The sequence below is a fragment of the Cyprinodon tularosa genome, unplaced genomic scaffold, assembly GCF_016077235.1.
Source record: "Cyprinodon tularosa strain WSP-4 unplaced genomic scaffold, ASM1607723v1 ctg140, whole genome shotgun sequence".
Taxonomy (NCBI): Eukaryota; Metazoa; Chordata; class Actinopteri; order Cyprinodontiformes; family Cyprinodontidae; genus Cyprinodon; species Cyprinodon tularosa.
The window spans coordinates 1460002-1474915 of record NW_024038221.1 but is presented as its reverse complement, the minus strand read 5'-3'; the positions used below and the strand labels follow the sequence as shown (position 1 = coordinate 1474915).

Genomic DNA, 14914 nt, shown 5'->3' with positions numbered 1-14914 from the left:
ATTTCTATAGATCTACTTTGTTTTGACTTTTGGGTCAATATGAAGTATCTAGATCAGGCATCCCCAAACTCGGTCCTCGAGAGCCGCTGTCCTGCAGGTTTTAGATGTTTCTCTGCTCCAACACAGCTGATTTTAATTGATAGTTGATTAACAGGCTTTTGCTCTACTGCAATCATCATAATCAGCTGTGCTAAAGCAGGGAAACCTCTAAAACCTGCAGGACAGCGGCCCTCGAGGACCGAGTTTGGGGATGCCTGATCTAGATAGTTGCTTTTCTTTGTGCAAGCTGTGTTTTTACACTGGCGATTATTGTATCTGCTTTCCAAATGCAATATCAGTTCCTTCCCCTAAGATTTTTGAAAATAGTGATTTAAAAAACCCTTTCAGAACATTAAAATCTTCACAGATCAAATATCCTTGAAATGTAGATCAGAACCCTATTGATTGGGTACAAATTTCTTTTACATCCTAGAGTCCTCCCAAAGCTGTTGTAGCCCTGTAATAACTGATACAGACACAAAACATGGGCCATATTGTCATCATCAACTAAGAGCCAGATTAAATTTTTCTGAAATTCTGATGTTGTATTAAATGTAAATTAGGTTATTTACACCCATGGACAAAATTGTTGGTGCCTCTCGTTTAATGAAAGAAAACACCACAATGCTCACAAAAATAACTTGAACCTGAAAAGTCATGATAAATAAAAATGTTATAAAAATAAAAAATAAAGGGCAGACAGTGCTTTTCAACCATTAAGAGAACGATTTTAAAAATAAACTCATAAAACATGCCTGGACAAGTATGATTTTACCCCTAAAAAAAAGAGAAAATATTGAGACAAAATGGACATGTCAAAACAAGATGTATCCACTAATTAACATCACATGTGTCTACAATCTTGTAATCAGTCTTGGGCTATACATAGTGCTAAAGGTTGTCACTGTGCTGTTTGATGATACAGGTGTGTACCACACTATACAGTTAAATGTTCCTGTTACTACAGTTCAACGACGGTACTGTAACTAACCTCTGTTGACATGGCCGCAGGAGGTACACTGATGACAGACAGTACGAATAACTTCTACATACAAATAACTTCTACATAGGTTAAAGGTGACCTTCAAGGAATATCAGATCACACCTTCTGTCGTTTTAATCAAAGTGGACTTAATAAGAAACGATCCAGGAGGACAACATTTTTTAAAACAAATCATAAAGAAACAAGACTGGAATTTGCAAATCTACATGTTGGCACAGCAACATGTAATTTCTATGTATATCAAGTAGTGATGGTGAGATGAAGCTTCATGAGGCATTTAAACCGTTTGGCCAAATTTTTTCAACAATCCCCATATTTTATGAAGCCTCATGTGACCATGTCACCACCTGCTGGTGGAATGCAGAACTACAGTTAGTAATATAATGATTTTTTTTTTTTCTGTGATTTTTTGCAATTGTTTTTTTTTTTTTTTGTCCCATATAAGTTCCTTTGAAATTGTTAATTATTGGTGTATATAATACAATCTTTTGTATGCTTTGTGGTGTGTGAAATGTCTTAGAACAGAAAAAGCATTTGAGGTACACTGTTTTTCTGCCATTTTAGTGAAATAAGATCAAGCAGGCTGCTCAGTGTTGCAGTGGACAGCACTGCCACCTTGCAGCAAGACGGTTCTGGGGTCTTTCTGCATGGACTTTGCATGTTCTCCCTGAGCATGCCTGGGTTATCTCCGGGTACTCCGGCTTCCTCCCGCTGTCCAAAAACATGACTGTTAGGTTAGTTGGCTTCTCTAAATTTTCCTTAGGTGTGAGTGTGTGCGTGAACGGTTGTTTTTCCTGTTTGTCTCTGTGTTGCCCTGCGATGGACTGGTGACCTGTCCAGGGTGTACCCTGCCCCTCGCCCATAGACAGCTGGTACTTTTTTTTTTGTAAAGTACATGAAACTAAATATAAAAAGTTACAAGAAAAAAAAAAACCTTTTAGAGAGTCCAAAAGATGTGGAGGTTCACCTTCTAGATTGGAAATGTCCATAAGAATACACTTTGTGCTATAACAGAATGAATAACATTGAATGTTAGAATATTTTTGTGGCTAGGTCAAAATCCAAACACAAATTTATTGAGAATTTAGTGGCAAGATAAGAATACTGATGCTCACTTAACTGAGCTTAGGGCATTTTGCAATGATAGGTATTATTTTCAGTTTCAGGATTCATAAGGCTAGCATAGACACACCTCAAAATATTAGATTGTAGTTAAATGTGGTTAGAAAAAAAAAGACAGATGGGAATTCAACACCAATTCACTGCACCATTTTCAGATTTTTATTTGTGAAAAAAAATGAAAACAATAATTTTTCTTTCTTCAACTTTCCAATTATGCTCTTACATTGTATCAGTCTGTCACAAAAACTGTCACTGTAAAGTTTCTGGATATAGCAACAACATTTAAAAAGGCTCAATGGGTATAAATAATTTTCAGGGGACTGTATACATGTTAAAAAGCATGAAAATCAAAATACTCATTATTAGACAAATCTCACTAAAGATTTCCAACTTTCTGAAATACTGTCAAGACATTTCTTGATTATTGTTCTGCATGTATGTTTTCTTAATAGCTATTGGCCTTGCTAAATTAACACTTTTGCTTTTAGGTTAATGAAAATCTACGAGCCAGAGGTCTTCTGTCAGAAAGCTGTTTAGGTACTACTGTGTCCAGCAGCCTTTTCACCAGGCCCAGGCGTCCAGTCCTGATCAGAGTCTTGGACAGCTCTGTAACCTCTTCTGTGTGTGTTCTGTAAAGGGACCGAAGCTCTGATTTTACTGTATCCTGAGGGTACCGCTCCTCTGCTCGGTTCATCCACGTCTCTAGCTCTGTTATGATAGAACTAGGGTCAGAAGCTTCCTGCATAAATAGATTCAGGAGGGTCAGGAGAAGGAAGTGAAGAGTTGTGGTGTCAGTGCTCCCTGGTCTCTCTAACTCCATAGCTTGCTTGAAGCACTCGGCAGCATTCTGCTCTTCGCCTTTTATTAAAAGGCAGCGTCCTCTCAGCACATGGAGATCAGGTAAGCTGTCTCCTGGCTTAAACTGCAAAGCATTGGACAGACTCACCAAAGCATGATTTATGGAACTTTCCTCCACCATAATGCTCTCCTGGAGTGCATCTACACCCATGTAATAGTATACCTAAAAAAGAGCAAAAAAATCAGTCTTTGGCTGTTCATGTCCTGATTATCACAGTTGTAAAGCAGTTTTATCGTGACATGTTGAGTTAGCTTTACCTGTGCCATCTCTAGATGAGTCCTCAGACATGGACGTACAGTCAGCACCTTGTCCAAGTCTTTTCTAGCATCAACTAGTTTCTGTCGATCAGGGCAACCTCCAATTCCATGTTTTGCTTTTTCAAGTTCATTGACATATAGAATCACATTGATCTGAAAAGAACATACATTGCAACAAGTCTCAATGTATTGAAAATTATTTAATGCAAGGTTTGCAGTAGAAAGTCTGCCATAGATTGATTAGCAACCGCTTCCTAATGGACATTGCTGGCAAAGATATAGTTGTTCTCTCAGTTCTATATCACACTGAAAAATATATTTAGAGATTTTTCTCTTACCATTATCCGCACTGTGAATCATTGCAACATAAACAGGCACATATTTAGGCTTGCCTTTATGTTAAATTTCTGAATTATTCCACTGACTAGAAGGGCGGGTGGGTCTTGGACTTGGAATGTGGTAAGGACGATGCTCTTTAAGACATTAATGCTCCAACTTCTGATTATCCTTATACGAGCAGAAAGAAACGAGAAAGACTTCTGGATCGGTGTTAGAACGTCTCCAGTAAAACTGTGCAAATGTCTGGATGTCTCTGATTTAAACCTTTTTGTGTATTCCTCTGACTGTAGATGGCCTTATGTTTAGCCAAGTAGACATTTTGTTGTGGTGTTATTGATGACTTATGGTTAGGTTATGCTTGACACATGCAATCGGAATAGAAAATGGGCACAAAATCTGCAGCTTTTATACTCTGTGTGGCTTTTCCCCCATTGTGGCCAACACCAGGGGGGCATGTGCAACATAAACAGCAACAACACCACACCACACTACACAAGAAAGTAGAAAAAAAAGCTAAACTTTTTCAAAGCCTCTTCGTGCTGCCCAACAGCGCCAGTCATTTCTTTGCAAGAGTTTATTTTCACAATTTGTTGGTAGTGGTGGTATGAATGAGTTACCACAAGATGTCTTACAAAGGTGCTATTGCACACTCGGCATGTTTTTCCACACGGATCTGTCCACATGTTTGGGAATTTCCTTTGGTGGGCCGTGCAGGACTAATTTCCTTTGGTGCTCATGCGTAATTTCTGTCTGTGCGCAGGGAGTGGGAGGAGCTAAAAATTATGTAATTTGATCGTGTGGATCTCATGGAAGTGTCAAGCATAAATCAAGCTTTATGCAAAACAAAACACATGACACACACAGTAGATGAATACCATACATTCTTGTTTTTTTATATTTTGGAGGATTGCTGAGAGGATGTCACCTCTCTTTCACATCATATAAATATACCCAAGAATTACACAAAGTCATGAATATCTAGTTGTTAGTCTGGAATTACTTAAAAATCTGATGTAATAAATGCTTAAGGCTTTAAGGAACAATTAGCTCTGACAATAGCTATGGCACCTATTCTATACAACTATTGTGTTAGAATTGTTAAAGGTTTTTTCTAAAATTTTCAGTGTGATATTATAGAATCTGAATAGAAGATTATGGTAGTATGATATTTTTGACATGTTTACCAAGGTTACCAATAACTGTGAGGAGTATTTTAAACAAACTTCATGGATAAATTAGATTTATACAACATCTTTATTAGTGATGACTAAATTATATGCCTAAACCTTTATTATAAAATCTAAATAAATATTATCATGACAGGAAATGTGTTTCTGAGACTCAATACCTTAGCACGTGTACAGTAGGCCTGCCAGTTAAGCTCTGGATCTGGCAGAACATTCAAAGACATGTTGCAGATCCCTGTGGCCATGTCATGTTTGCCCAGCAAAAAGATTATTTTGGCAAGAAGGTTGAGGATGAATGCATCGTCGCTGGCCAAATCCATAGCCTGAAGAGAGAGACAGTTCTGTTAAAACTCTCACACATGTGGCAGCAACAGCTGCTAAATATCCACTGTGCTTTAAAAAGGCCAGTATTCATACAATAGTTTAAACCAATGTCAGTTGAACTACCTTAATAACTGACTGGTTTCTGTGATATTTTTTATTTATTTAATGTGTCCTTTAAAAGTGAGTCGGTATGAAAACAAACAAAAAAAGGAGTTTGTTTCAGATACTTTCCCCATCCAAAATAATTCAATTCAATTTGTTAGCCATTATCTTTAGAAAGAGAATTACGTCACATAAAAAAGTTGAAAGAAGATTCAATGAGGCCTTTTTCTTTTAGCATACTAAAGGTAACGTCAATTTATTTAAAGTGTATTTTGTCCTTGTAAGATTGTTAGAACTGAAACTATTTTTTTTTACTTGTGAGTAATTTAATATATATTTAATATAACATTTTCATAAAATCTCTGTAGGGTTCTTGCACCTTAGTCAAATGGCAGGATGTGGAGTTTAGGTTTGAGAATAAAAACACACAAATAATATATAAGTAATGTGTGATTAATTTTTTATTTTCAAAATAGAAGCATGTCTTAATTTTAATCTTATTGGATTTTGGCTACATGGCGATTGCAGTGCTGGGAGTTTACTTACAGTTCCATAGCAGAGCAGAGGATCAGAGGCTGAGAATCCGCAGTCATGTATTGACATGGGTACAGAGGAAAATTCATCCTTCCTCTCCAACATGATTCCAATGTAACACCAAGCTAGAGCTGAAAGGAGACATCACACTTCAACTTGGAAGATAATATCTGTCTCCATCTTCCATCAAAAAATTCTGATGGGATTTTTAAAGTTTTTGATCTCCTACCAAAATTTTAAAAATGACTGATTCACATTTACTCCACTTTGTAGACAGTTCCTAGACAACTTGCCTACCTTTGTGCTGTTTTCTCTCAGATTCCAGAGTTTCCTTTAGGAGCTTAAGTCCCTTATTGTAGTGAAAGAGTCTTGAGTACTCAGAATCCTCTTTTGTTTTTATGATCTGGTCCAGCCTTCAGGAGTAAAATAAGCTTAATGATTTTATACTTGGTTGGGGGAATTAAATATAGACGAGTAGTCTACTGTACATACCTTACATAAATAGTTGCCATTTTAAAATACCAGCTTATTCTTTCCTCTTTTGGTATCTAGAATAATAATTAAAAAAAATCAGTTTGATCATATCCATTTTTGCAGCTTTGAATATAATAAATTATCCCGTTTGTCCAAAATTTATCATTGTACTCTACATGACCTGACTAGTGCATGATTGTTGTTGTTTTGCTGAATGTATTGGATTTAATTACATAACATTCAGGGTAAAGTAAAAGCATTATTGATGGGTGTTAAACATAAGTTTTCAAAAATGTACGTATCTATTTTTTTATCACTTACCAGGTGACCTCCATAATGTAGCGCTTTGTTATAAAACGACAGTGCCGACATCAGCCTCTCCCTCAAGTTGTCATCGCTGTCCAGCTCCACGTCGTATGGATACACATATGCCTGCTCAGCCAGACAACGTGCTGCCATTAGCCTGGTCTCCTCCTGGTAGTCCTCATCAGAATTCATCCCCATGAGGTAAGAGACTTTCTCTACACATTCCTCTGCATCCGGCTCTTTACCCTTTGTGTCATACATAAAGCCCAGGTTAGCCCAGGCATTGAGGTTTCCGGGGTCCTCCTTACAAATGTTCCTAAAAGGCCAGAAAGCAAAGAGATGAAAATAAATATTCCTTTTTAGATTATTTATGGATCATGGGTTTTCATTTTTATTTTGATGAAATTATAATAAAATGGGATATTTATTCAAAAGACTTCTAGAAATCTTCCTGCTCCAAAGTATGGATATATTACTTGAAAGTCAACGTCTCTGTTTTGGATGCATTTGGTTTTTAGGGCTTCGTTTGGAGACTGTTGATTTGGAGTATATTTTTTAAGACTTTGAAAGTGGCTGTTTTCCATTTTTTATTAAATCTTTGTTTGATGTTGAGGTTATCCAGTTCTCTCATACTCTTGGGAAAGACCAAGAAGAAGGATCACTTTAGTATCTTGACCCTCAAATTTGGAACACATTTGCTGCAGAGTTAAGGCAGCAAAGACCAAAGATACTGTATCTTAAATAGTAAACTAGAAAAAATGTAACTTAATCCTTATTATTTAAAATCTAAAGTGAATTATATCTATAGATTTAAGTGCAATTGATCCATCAACATGATTTTGATGGGAAATAGGCTGCTCTCATTTGTGTATCCTCTAGCCCTTTTTGGAAAACATAGGCAAACTAAATCCTTATGGGACAAACTAATAATGACATACAAATTCTAAAACATTTATCCTAGCATTGGTGTTTTATATGAGCAAAATCTGTCCGTTTCTGTCTGGTGCCTATTATGCCCGTCTCAGCTTGTCTTCAGCTTAATGAGAGAAGTCTGTATGATAGGCTTACTATGCTGCCATTTCCATGTGAAGATTTAAAATCAAAGCAATGGTGCTGCACACATTTTAATCACTATTGTATTTCTGTTTGAGAGATTATGAAATACAGAGACATTTAAGTAATTTTCTCTCTGTGTATGTTTTCTCAGCAGACATTGTCTTCCAGAAGTTAGTATCTCATACCTGAATATTTCCTCAGCTTTATCGAGCTCTTCCAGGTGAAATGCCAGCAGACCCAGCAGATTCCGGACAGCATACTGTAGATATCCTACTTCGACTTCCAGCTCAGCTTGTAGACTCTCCTGTTTCAGGAGAGTGTCTCTAAATCGCAGATTCACAGGACCAACAGGATCACAATTAAGGTTTAGCTCCAGGTGGAAGTGTCCAGGGATGTACTGCATGTCCTCAATCAGAGACTCAATGTCCTCTGTGTTGTCTTCTTCCATGTCCTCCTTATTTGATCGTGCTGGTAAAAAGATTTTGGCAGTAGGTGACTGGTGATCCTCAACAGTTTGACTTCCTTAGTTTTAACTTGCGCAAGTCTCCAGATACTAGCAGGTTGAACAGGTTTTACCTAGGAGTGACTAGGGAGGGAAATAAACTGCTGGTTACGTTTCACAATTCAATGAGTTGGCATTTTCATTTCTCTCTATTTCAGTTTTACCTCCCTCATGTTTTTGAGTATATTAAATAGTGTGTTTTTTTTTTTATCATTATATTTTTTTTATGAAGAACAACATTTTTAGGTATATTTTTCTTTTACTTAGATTTGGATCTGTGACATTCCAGTCCATTCAGAAAAGATAATTATAACTGTTGTTATCTGTGCATTCTGGAAGACTCCCTTGCTGAGTATAATGGTTGATTTTTTTTCCTTCTTAGTGTAATGGTCTATATGGTTGCGTATGTTTGTCTAAATAAATCCCTTCATCATGGAGCATCCCTGCTCCCAGGGATTGCGTCTGTCCTCACATATATTCCAATATGTGCATATTTGGTTGTTGTTTTGTATTTTTTTTCTGAGCCGTATTGTTACTACCTCAATGTAACCGATTAATTTTTCTTCTTTTTTGGATTTAAGTCAGTACTTTAATAACTTTTCTGTAATAATAGCAACTAATAATAGCAACTACATAGCTTAGCTTAGCATGTAATTATTATAGTCTTATCCATGCCTCTATCAGCTTGCTTACTTGAGAATGTGACCAGTCGGGTTCTGTCACTCTGTGTCAAGAAAATTCTGAGTATAATCCAGTAAGGATTTTAGCTCATTCAGGCTATGGTATATTACAGTGGAATAAAAAAATAAATAAGCACAATAAAGGTCTTATTGTTAATGGAACAAATATAGCATGACCTTCATTTTCTTTTGGAAAGCTTTAGTTTTGCGTAACTTTGCTTTTCTAACTGATGCTTCTAATGCACCAGTTTATGGCCTTGGTGTTTTGCAAATCCTCCACCAGGAGGCAACAACACCTAATCATAGGCTCTATATTGTTCCTAGAGGTTTCTCAAGCTATTACAAGTGGTCAAAAATAAACCAAAAAATACCTTTGTGATATAAAAATCTTAGATTTGATTTATCTGAATAATTAAAATGAGAAAATAAAGTCGTTTCATCACATATTTCACTTGATGCCTGCAAAAGTTTTCTCTTCATCTTAATTTCCTAATAATGACTTATGCAGATTATAATGTAGAAATATCTGGTTTACTAGAAAATAGTTGTTTTCATGGAGTTTATGTGAAGACTAGCTGTGTAATCTGGATACAAAAAAAATGTTTTAGAAGACAAACCAACTAACGGTATATAGCTACAGTATGTTGCATATTTGTCAGAAAATGTTATTTATCCAGCTAATTTTAGAGTAAGACCAATAATTGATCATTTCAAACATTTGTTTTACTTAGATGTGAAATGTGTATAGTACAGTGAATGATCAATTTAAGCCTTGCAGATCTTACTCCATTGTTTTGCATCAGAGTAATTCCAGTCCCTCTGAGAGTTGCCTGTTGGACAAGTGGACTGGCTTCCCCAGCCAAACTAATCTGAACATAACCGAACATCGTCCTCTCCTTTCCATTGAGCCACTATTTTTATCTGATACTTATTGAGTCAAGTTTTGGCAAGGTTAGGATAGACATTTTTGCATCTGTTGTGTTTTTTCTGACAGAAGCTTTTTTTTTTTTTTTTTTTTTTTTCAAATCTTTTTATTAGGTTTTAACGTCAAAATACAAAATGTGCAAAAATATATGAACAAGATATGTAGACTTTTTTTCTATAACAGAACCGAACATAAGTCGTACAGCACACATGGATAAGCCTTCCCAAATAGTGAGAGAAAAAAGAAAAAAAAAGAAAAAGGGGGGGAAGGATTTAAGAAAAAAAGTGCATCAATGGGTATTAATCACAGAATAAATAATTTGATAAATAATATGATAATGCAAATAGAAAGGTCAGGCAAAAGCAAAACTTAGTTGGGCACCATACGGGACGGCAATGTCTGAATAAAATCAAAAAACGGTTGCCAAATCTTTAAAAATTTAGTTGTGGAACCTCGTAGGGTAAATTTAATCTTATCAAGTTTACTAAAGTGTAAAGCATCTTTAATCCAGATTTCAAATGAGGGAGGTAAAGCTGATTTCCAGCACAGCAATATTCTACGCCTCGCCAACAGAGTGAGAAATGAAATGACAGAAGCTTTTTAATTTCAACTGCTGATGGTTTTTAAGAGTTTTGAATTGAATGCTACCTTGTGGCGGCCATGTGAGGATAACGTTTTGGCTGTGCCTGACCTTCCACCTTAATCCCTTTATAGGGCACTATATAGTGGTTATGCCATTTTAGATTAGTGTCCAAACCTCTAGTAGATGAAAAAATATTGGACTCTAAATTTCCCACAATGCACCTTGAAAAGTAGTGATCATCCATGCTCCTACATTTTAATGTATTTGGGAGTCACTGTTAAATTTTATTTTAAAACCAAATGAGGCTTCACTGTTTTAACTGCATTTAAGATCACTGCATCATTTGTTACTTACACTTATACTTGCTATTTTATAGGACACCTAAAATGCGTTAACCTACCAAGCCTTAAGACTTCAATATTTGTTAGAGACTCTTTAAACGGTCTCTTTGGCCCAATTTTCCCCATTTATTAGATTTTGATGAACCCTATGCTTATTTTTAGTAGTGGTGAAGCGTTTGTTTAGTCATTAGATACAATAATACTGTAATAGTGAATATAAGGCAATGAAGTAACTGATATTTCTAACCTGTGGTTGCCTATGATTATTTATACAGTGGACGATATATCACTCAGAGTCAGATCCACACTTGTTGGTTAACACCGGAAGAAACAGAAACAATTTATTTTGGTTGGTGATTAATAACTCTGCTTATTACTATAGTCTAAATTAAATTAATGAAAGACAGTGGATATTAACAGATATTCCAGAAGTCCAACCTTGAGTAAAAACCAAAAGACCCTTGACGAGTAAGCAGATTTCAGTAATATTAATCCAACTAATAATCATAAATTGGGTTTTGCCCTTGACTATAATGACTTAATAATTAAGTATAACTTACAGTTCTAGTTATGTAATATATTCATAATCTTCTGTTGACATTCCACAAGAGGACTGACATGAGTCGAGATGACCTGGGGCAGGCCCATGCAAATATAAAGCCGACATGCAAAACCATACACAAATGCCTGAGTTAGGTTTGAATAATGCTGCTGGCTTTCGAGTACCAGGCCAGAACAATATGTTTTCAGAATATTTTGCATTACATGGATGAAGTAGATCAGCCTTAGTGTGGGTGTGCAAAGAGCTAAAGATTCTCTCCCACTACAACTGTTGCCATGGTGGCCATCGTGGATACCAGGCTAATTGCATGGTGACATAAGCAGTATTTAATCTTGCTTTTGTTCATACTTGATCCTGTTTAAAAGATACATTTAAATTCCGGCAGTTAAGCAAAAGAACATTGGTTTTATAGGATTTGAGCATGAGTGTAGATAATAATTGTGTTGTTTCAACTAACTAATTATGGATTTTACACAGTCTTGTGTATTTCATAATCCTTTCACAAAGGTTATTTAGCTTTTAATTTATCCCTGTGCTAACCTATTTAGGTCTATTTGTGACTGGATGCTGTAACATAGGTCAGTTTGTGTAATTTTGATAGAGAACCTGTATTTTGCACAACTAAAGCAGAGGATCACTTCACTCTTCCTCATTCATACAGTGCAACCAGGATAAGGAAGCTCCTTCGTAGTATTGACAATGAAAACATTACTATTATTTTCCAAGGAGGTTGAGAATTTTGTTCTTTTCATAATTTATTTATCTTAAAAGCAATACAAATTATTTTGCATATTTAATAACTTGACAGTCCAAAGTTCCGTACATAAACACAACATAAAAGAACACACATAGTGATCAAAATAAACAACATAGTGAGAGTATAAGTGAAGTTAGACAAAGAAACCGTGAGTAACAATTATTTTCCTGCTAGAGATCTATTGTTCAGTGAATCCAGTATAAAGCACTTTAGGAACCAAAGCAAAAACAAAGTGCTTTACAGGTTTGCTTTACAGCCCTTTTTTCTCCTACATTCAACTGACCTTCCCATTGTTCCACTAATTCGTTAACCTCGATTTCACCAGTAATGTCATACTCTGACAGGAGGAACATCTCAAATCTAGATCTGCCAGCTCACGCAGATTAAATGCTTTCAGCGCTGATGTCATCTGCAAGGGTCTGAGCACAAAAGACTTATTTCTTCATGTTGATGAAACTTTCTAATTTCTTCTTTTTATCCATGTGAGTCTCTTCAGGTTTACCTGAGAGTTGAAGAAAACTTTCAGTCCCCATAATCATCTCACTCTGTGTGAATCATACAACTTCGAATCATTGTTAAAAATCAGTGGATAAAGATTCATTATATACGTGACAATGTGTTTACTATGTTATGCACTGAATGAAAGTGCAAAATTAGAATTTTACTTAATCAAATTTTATATTTTCATCTTTTAGATCCAGCTTTAATTTTAATTATATCAGTAATAGTATTGCATATGATGAATGTCTTTTCATGTTCTGTAACAACTTCATACATTCTTTTTGGTCCATATGAAACTAGCAGTTCCCAGTCTTAAAACTGCCAGAACTGCAACTTTTAGATGCCGACTAGCCCTCCTGGATGAGCAACAAAATAAAGGTATCATTTCCTTTCAGTTGGCCTAAAAAATTTAAACTTCTTAGGACATCCTGTTCTCATCTCTAAACGTACCAGACATCTAATTCTATGGATAAAAAACATTATCTGCAAGGAACAACAGATCTTACTCTTGAGATCATCATCAGCGTATCTTATTGCTACAAGTCCAAATCCCATGACAGGCTGTCTCGTTAGCCTCCAGGAGATCATTGTCACAGCAGGCTGGACCATGTTTGTATTTATGCAGAAGGTGCCCAACTTGCTGATTTACCCCATCCCAGCATGTTGTCACCTGTCCTACCTACCTTGGCTCTGTTGAGCATGAACCATTCCCTCCTTGGTAGGTCTGCTCCAGGGGGAAGTGTCTCACTGGTGGGTGGCAATGCCTTATTGTTGTTTGAATCATTGTCTTTCAACCTCTCCACCTCAAAGGTCTCTGATGGAACTGCTCGGACACCTTGAACAGTCGTAAAGCTGTGACGTGATCTTAGCCGATGAGGGAATAGGAAATATTACATATTTTGGTGTATATACTTCATAATGAATTCTTTCTTGGGCCCTGCATTGAATTTTTAGTGGACAAAAAAGTAATCTCCAAATATGGCTCTGCTTCTCCACTCAAACCACAAGAAAATAAAAAACACCTCAGCAAAGAAATGCGCCTATCTTTCATCTTAGATTTCTTAATATTTTTGTCCATACGGCTTCCTTTAATGACCAGAGTATTTGCTCTGTTTGTCCTGAAACATTTCCAAGAAATCAATCTTTTACTCTGACCACCACATTACTTTAAGCAAACATATTACACCCAAAGTTCCACAACAGGACGCTCAGGCTGGTTGGCTCTGCCAATGCGGTGTTAATGTGGGCGGAGAAGAAGTTGTCAAGAGTGTAAGTGTGAGTCAGACTGCTTAGAATAGTGTGATCATCATTTGTAACACCTCATTTATCTCAGCCGTAACAGCTTTTCCAGCAAAATGATCTCATTGATATAAACTGTAAATTTGAAACTGTGAATGCAGCTTATCTAAACTATATAGTAACACTGGGTCTAGTCCATAATGCAGTTATTCTAACATAAACAGTTTTTTTTACTTGTATCTACATATAGGTGAGCACTGTTGTCATAATGATTCCAATAATGCATATTTGATTTGATTTTTTGATTTTTAAAACATAGATTTAAACAAAAGTATACAGTAGATGATTTTAAGATGATTTTAAGATTTTAAGTCACCTGCTCTAATTGTATCTGGAGGAGCTGTGGCAAACTAAAGCTCTGACTCTGCTAAAATGACGATGATTATCATTAGTTGTGGGTTCATACCTGACCTGCATTGAACAGTGACAATAAGTTCTGAAAGGTAGATGAAATAATGTTTGCAAACATGTTAGAATCATGTGGACATTTTTTTTCTACAGATGGGCAGCTGCTGGATGTAACTTGATAAAGTTAAATACAGCACAATTAAGAGGAAAAAAAACATGTTAGAATGTCTTCCATGTGATAAAGGTTCAGGATACGGCGACAGTTCCATAAATTGGCCAAGAAGATAGACCTTAAGATAAGTATCTCTTTTTGGTATCCATCATCGCTGACAAATTGTACGTAACAGTTATGGTTTTAATCAAGGCGAACTACCAGGTGTAAATGTTGGGGCCCCTAAAGGGCGGATTATACTTCTGCAACCACACACATCAAATGTTTGCGTCATAGCAAACCAGTTTTGCTGATATGCTTCTGCAGCGTCGGTCAGGAATTTCTAGGGACGCACAGCAGTTTCCCCCAAAGCGCAAGGGGGTGCCTATTCGAGAACTCGCAAGAACTTCGGCGGATGGTCACGAGAACTTCTTCGGCGTCGCCAGCGGGAGTGTTTATTTTCCAAAACAACAATGGCGCGTCTGGAAGATATCACTGTTACAGAGAAGGATCTAGTGTATCCATTGTTGTTATTCCTCGGTTTTTAGAAATGGTGCAACCTGGCACCGAATCGAGAAGGACGACGAAACAGACAGCCGGAAAGGCATACCAATGCCAAATACAGCTGCTTTTTGTCTGCGCACCTCTGCTTGAGGTCTGGGC

At 36.5% G+C, this 14914-nt stretch overlaps 1 protein-coding gene across 2 annotated transcripts; it reads right to left on the bottom strand.

The window, feature by feature from the left end:
• Positions 1-2300: 2300 nt before the first annotated feature.
• On the bottom strand, positions 2301-8139 carry ttc22 (tetratricopeptide repeat domain 22). 2 transcript variants are annotated; one of them, XM_038278390.1, is made up of 9 exons: positions 7788-8139; positions 6562-6862; positions 6259-6314; positions 6064-6179; positions 5779-5897; positions 4968-5129; positions 3281-3433; positions 3111-3185; positions 2301-2903 (listed from the first exon to the last, which is right to left on the bottom strand). In XM_038278390.1, the coding sequence occupies exons 1-9, from the start codon at positions 8048-8050 to the stop codon at positions 2649-2651; spliced, it is 1500 nt and encodes a 499-aa protein (XP_038134318.1). In that variant the 5' UTR covers positions 8051-8139; the 3' UTR covers positions 2301-2648. The 2 variants fall into 2 exon arrangements, with proteins under 2 accessions (XP_038134318.1, XP_038134317.1); XM_038278389.1 differs by having other exon boundaries at positions 2301-3185.
• Positions 8140-14914: the final 6775 nt, after the last annotated feature.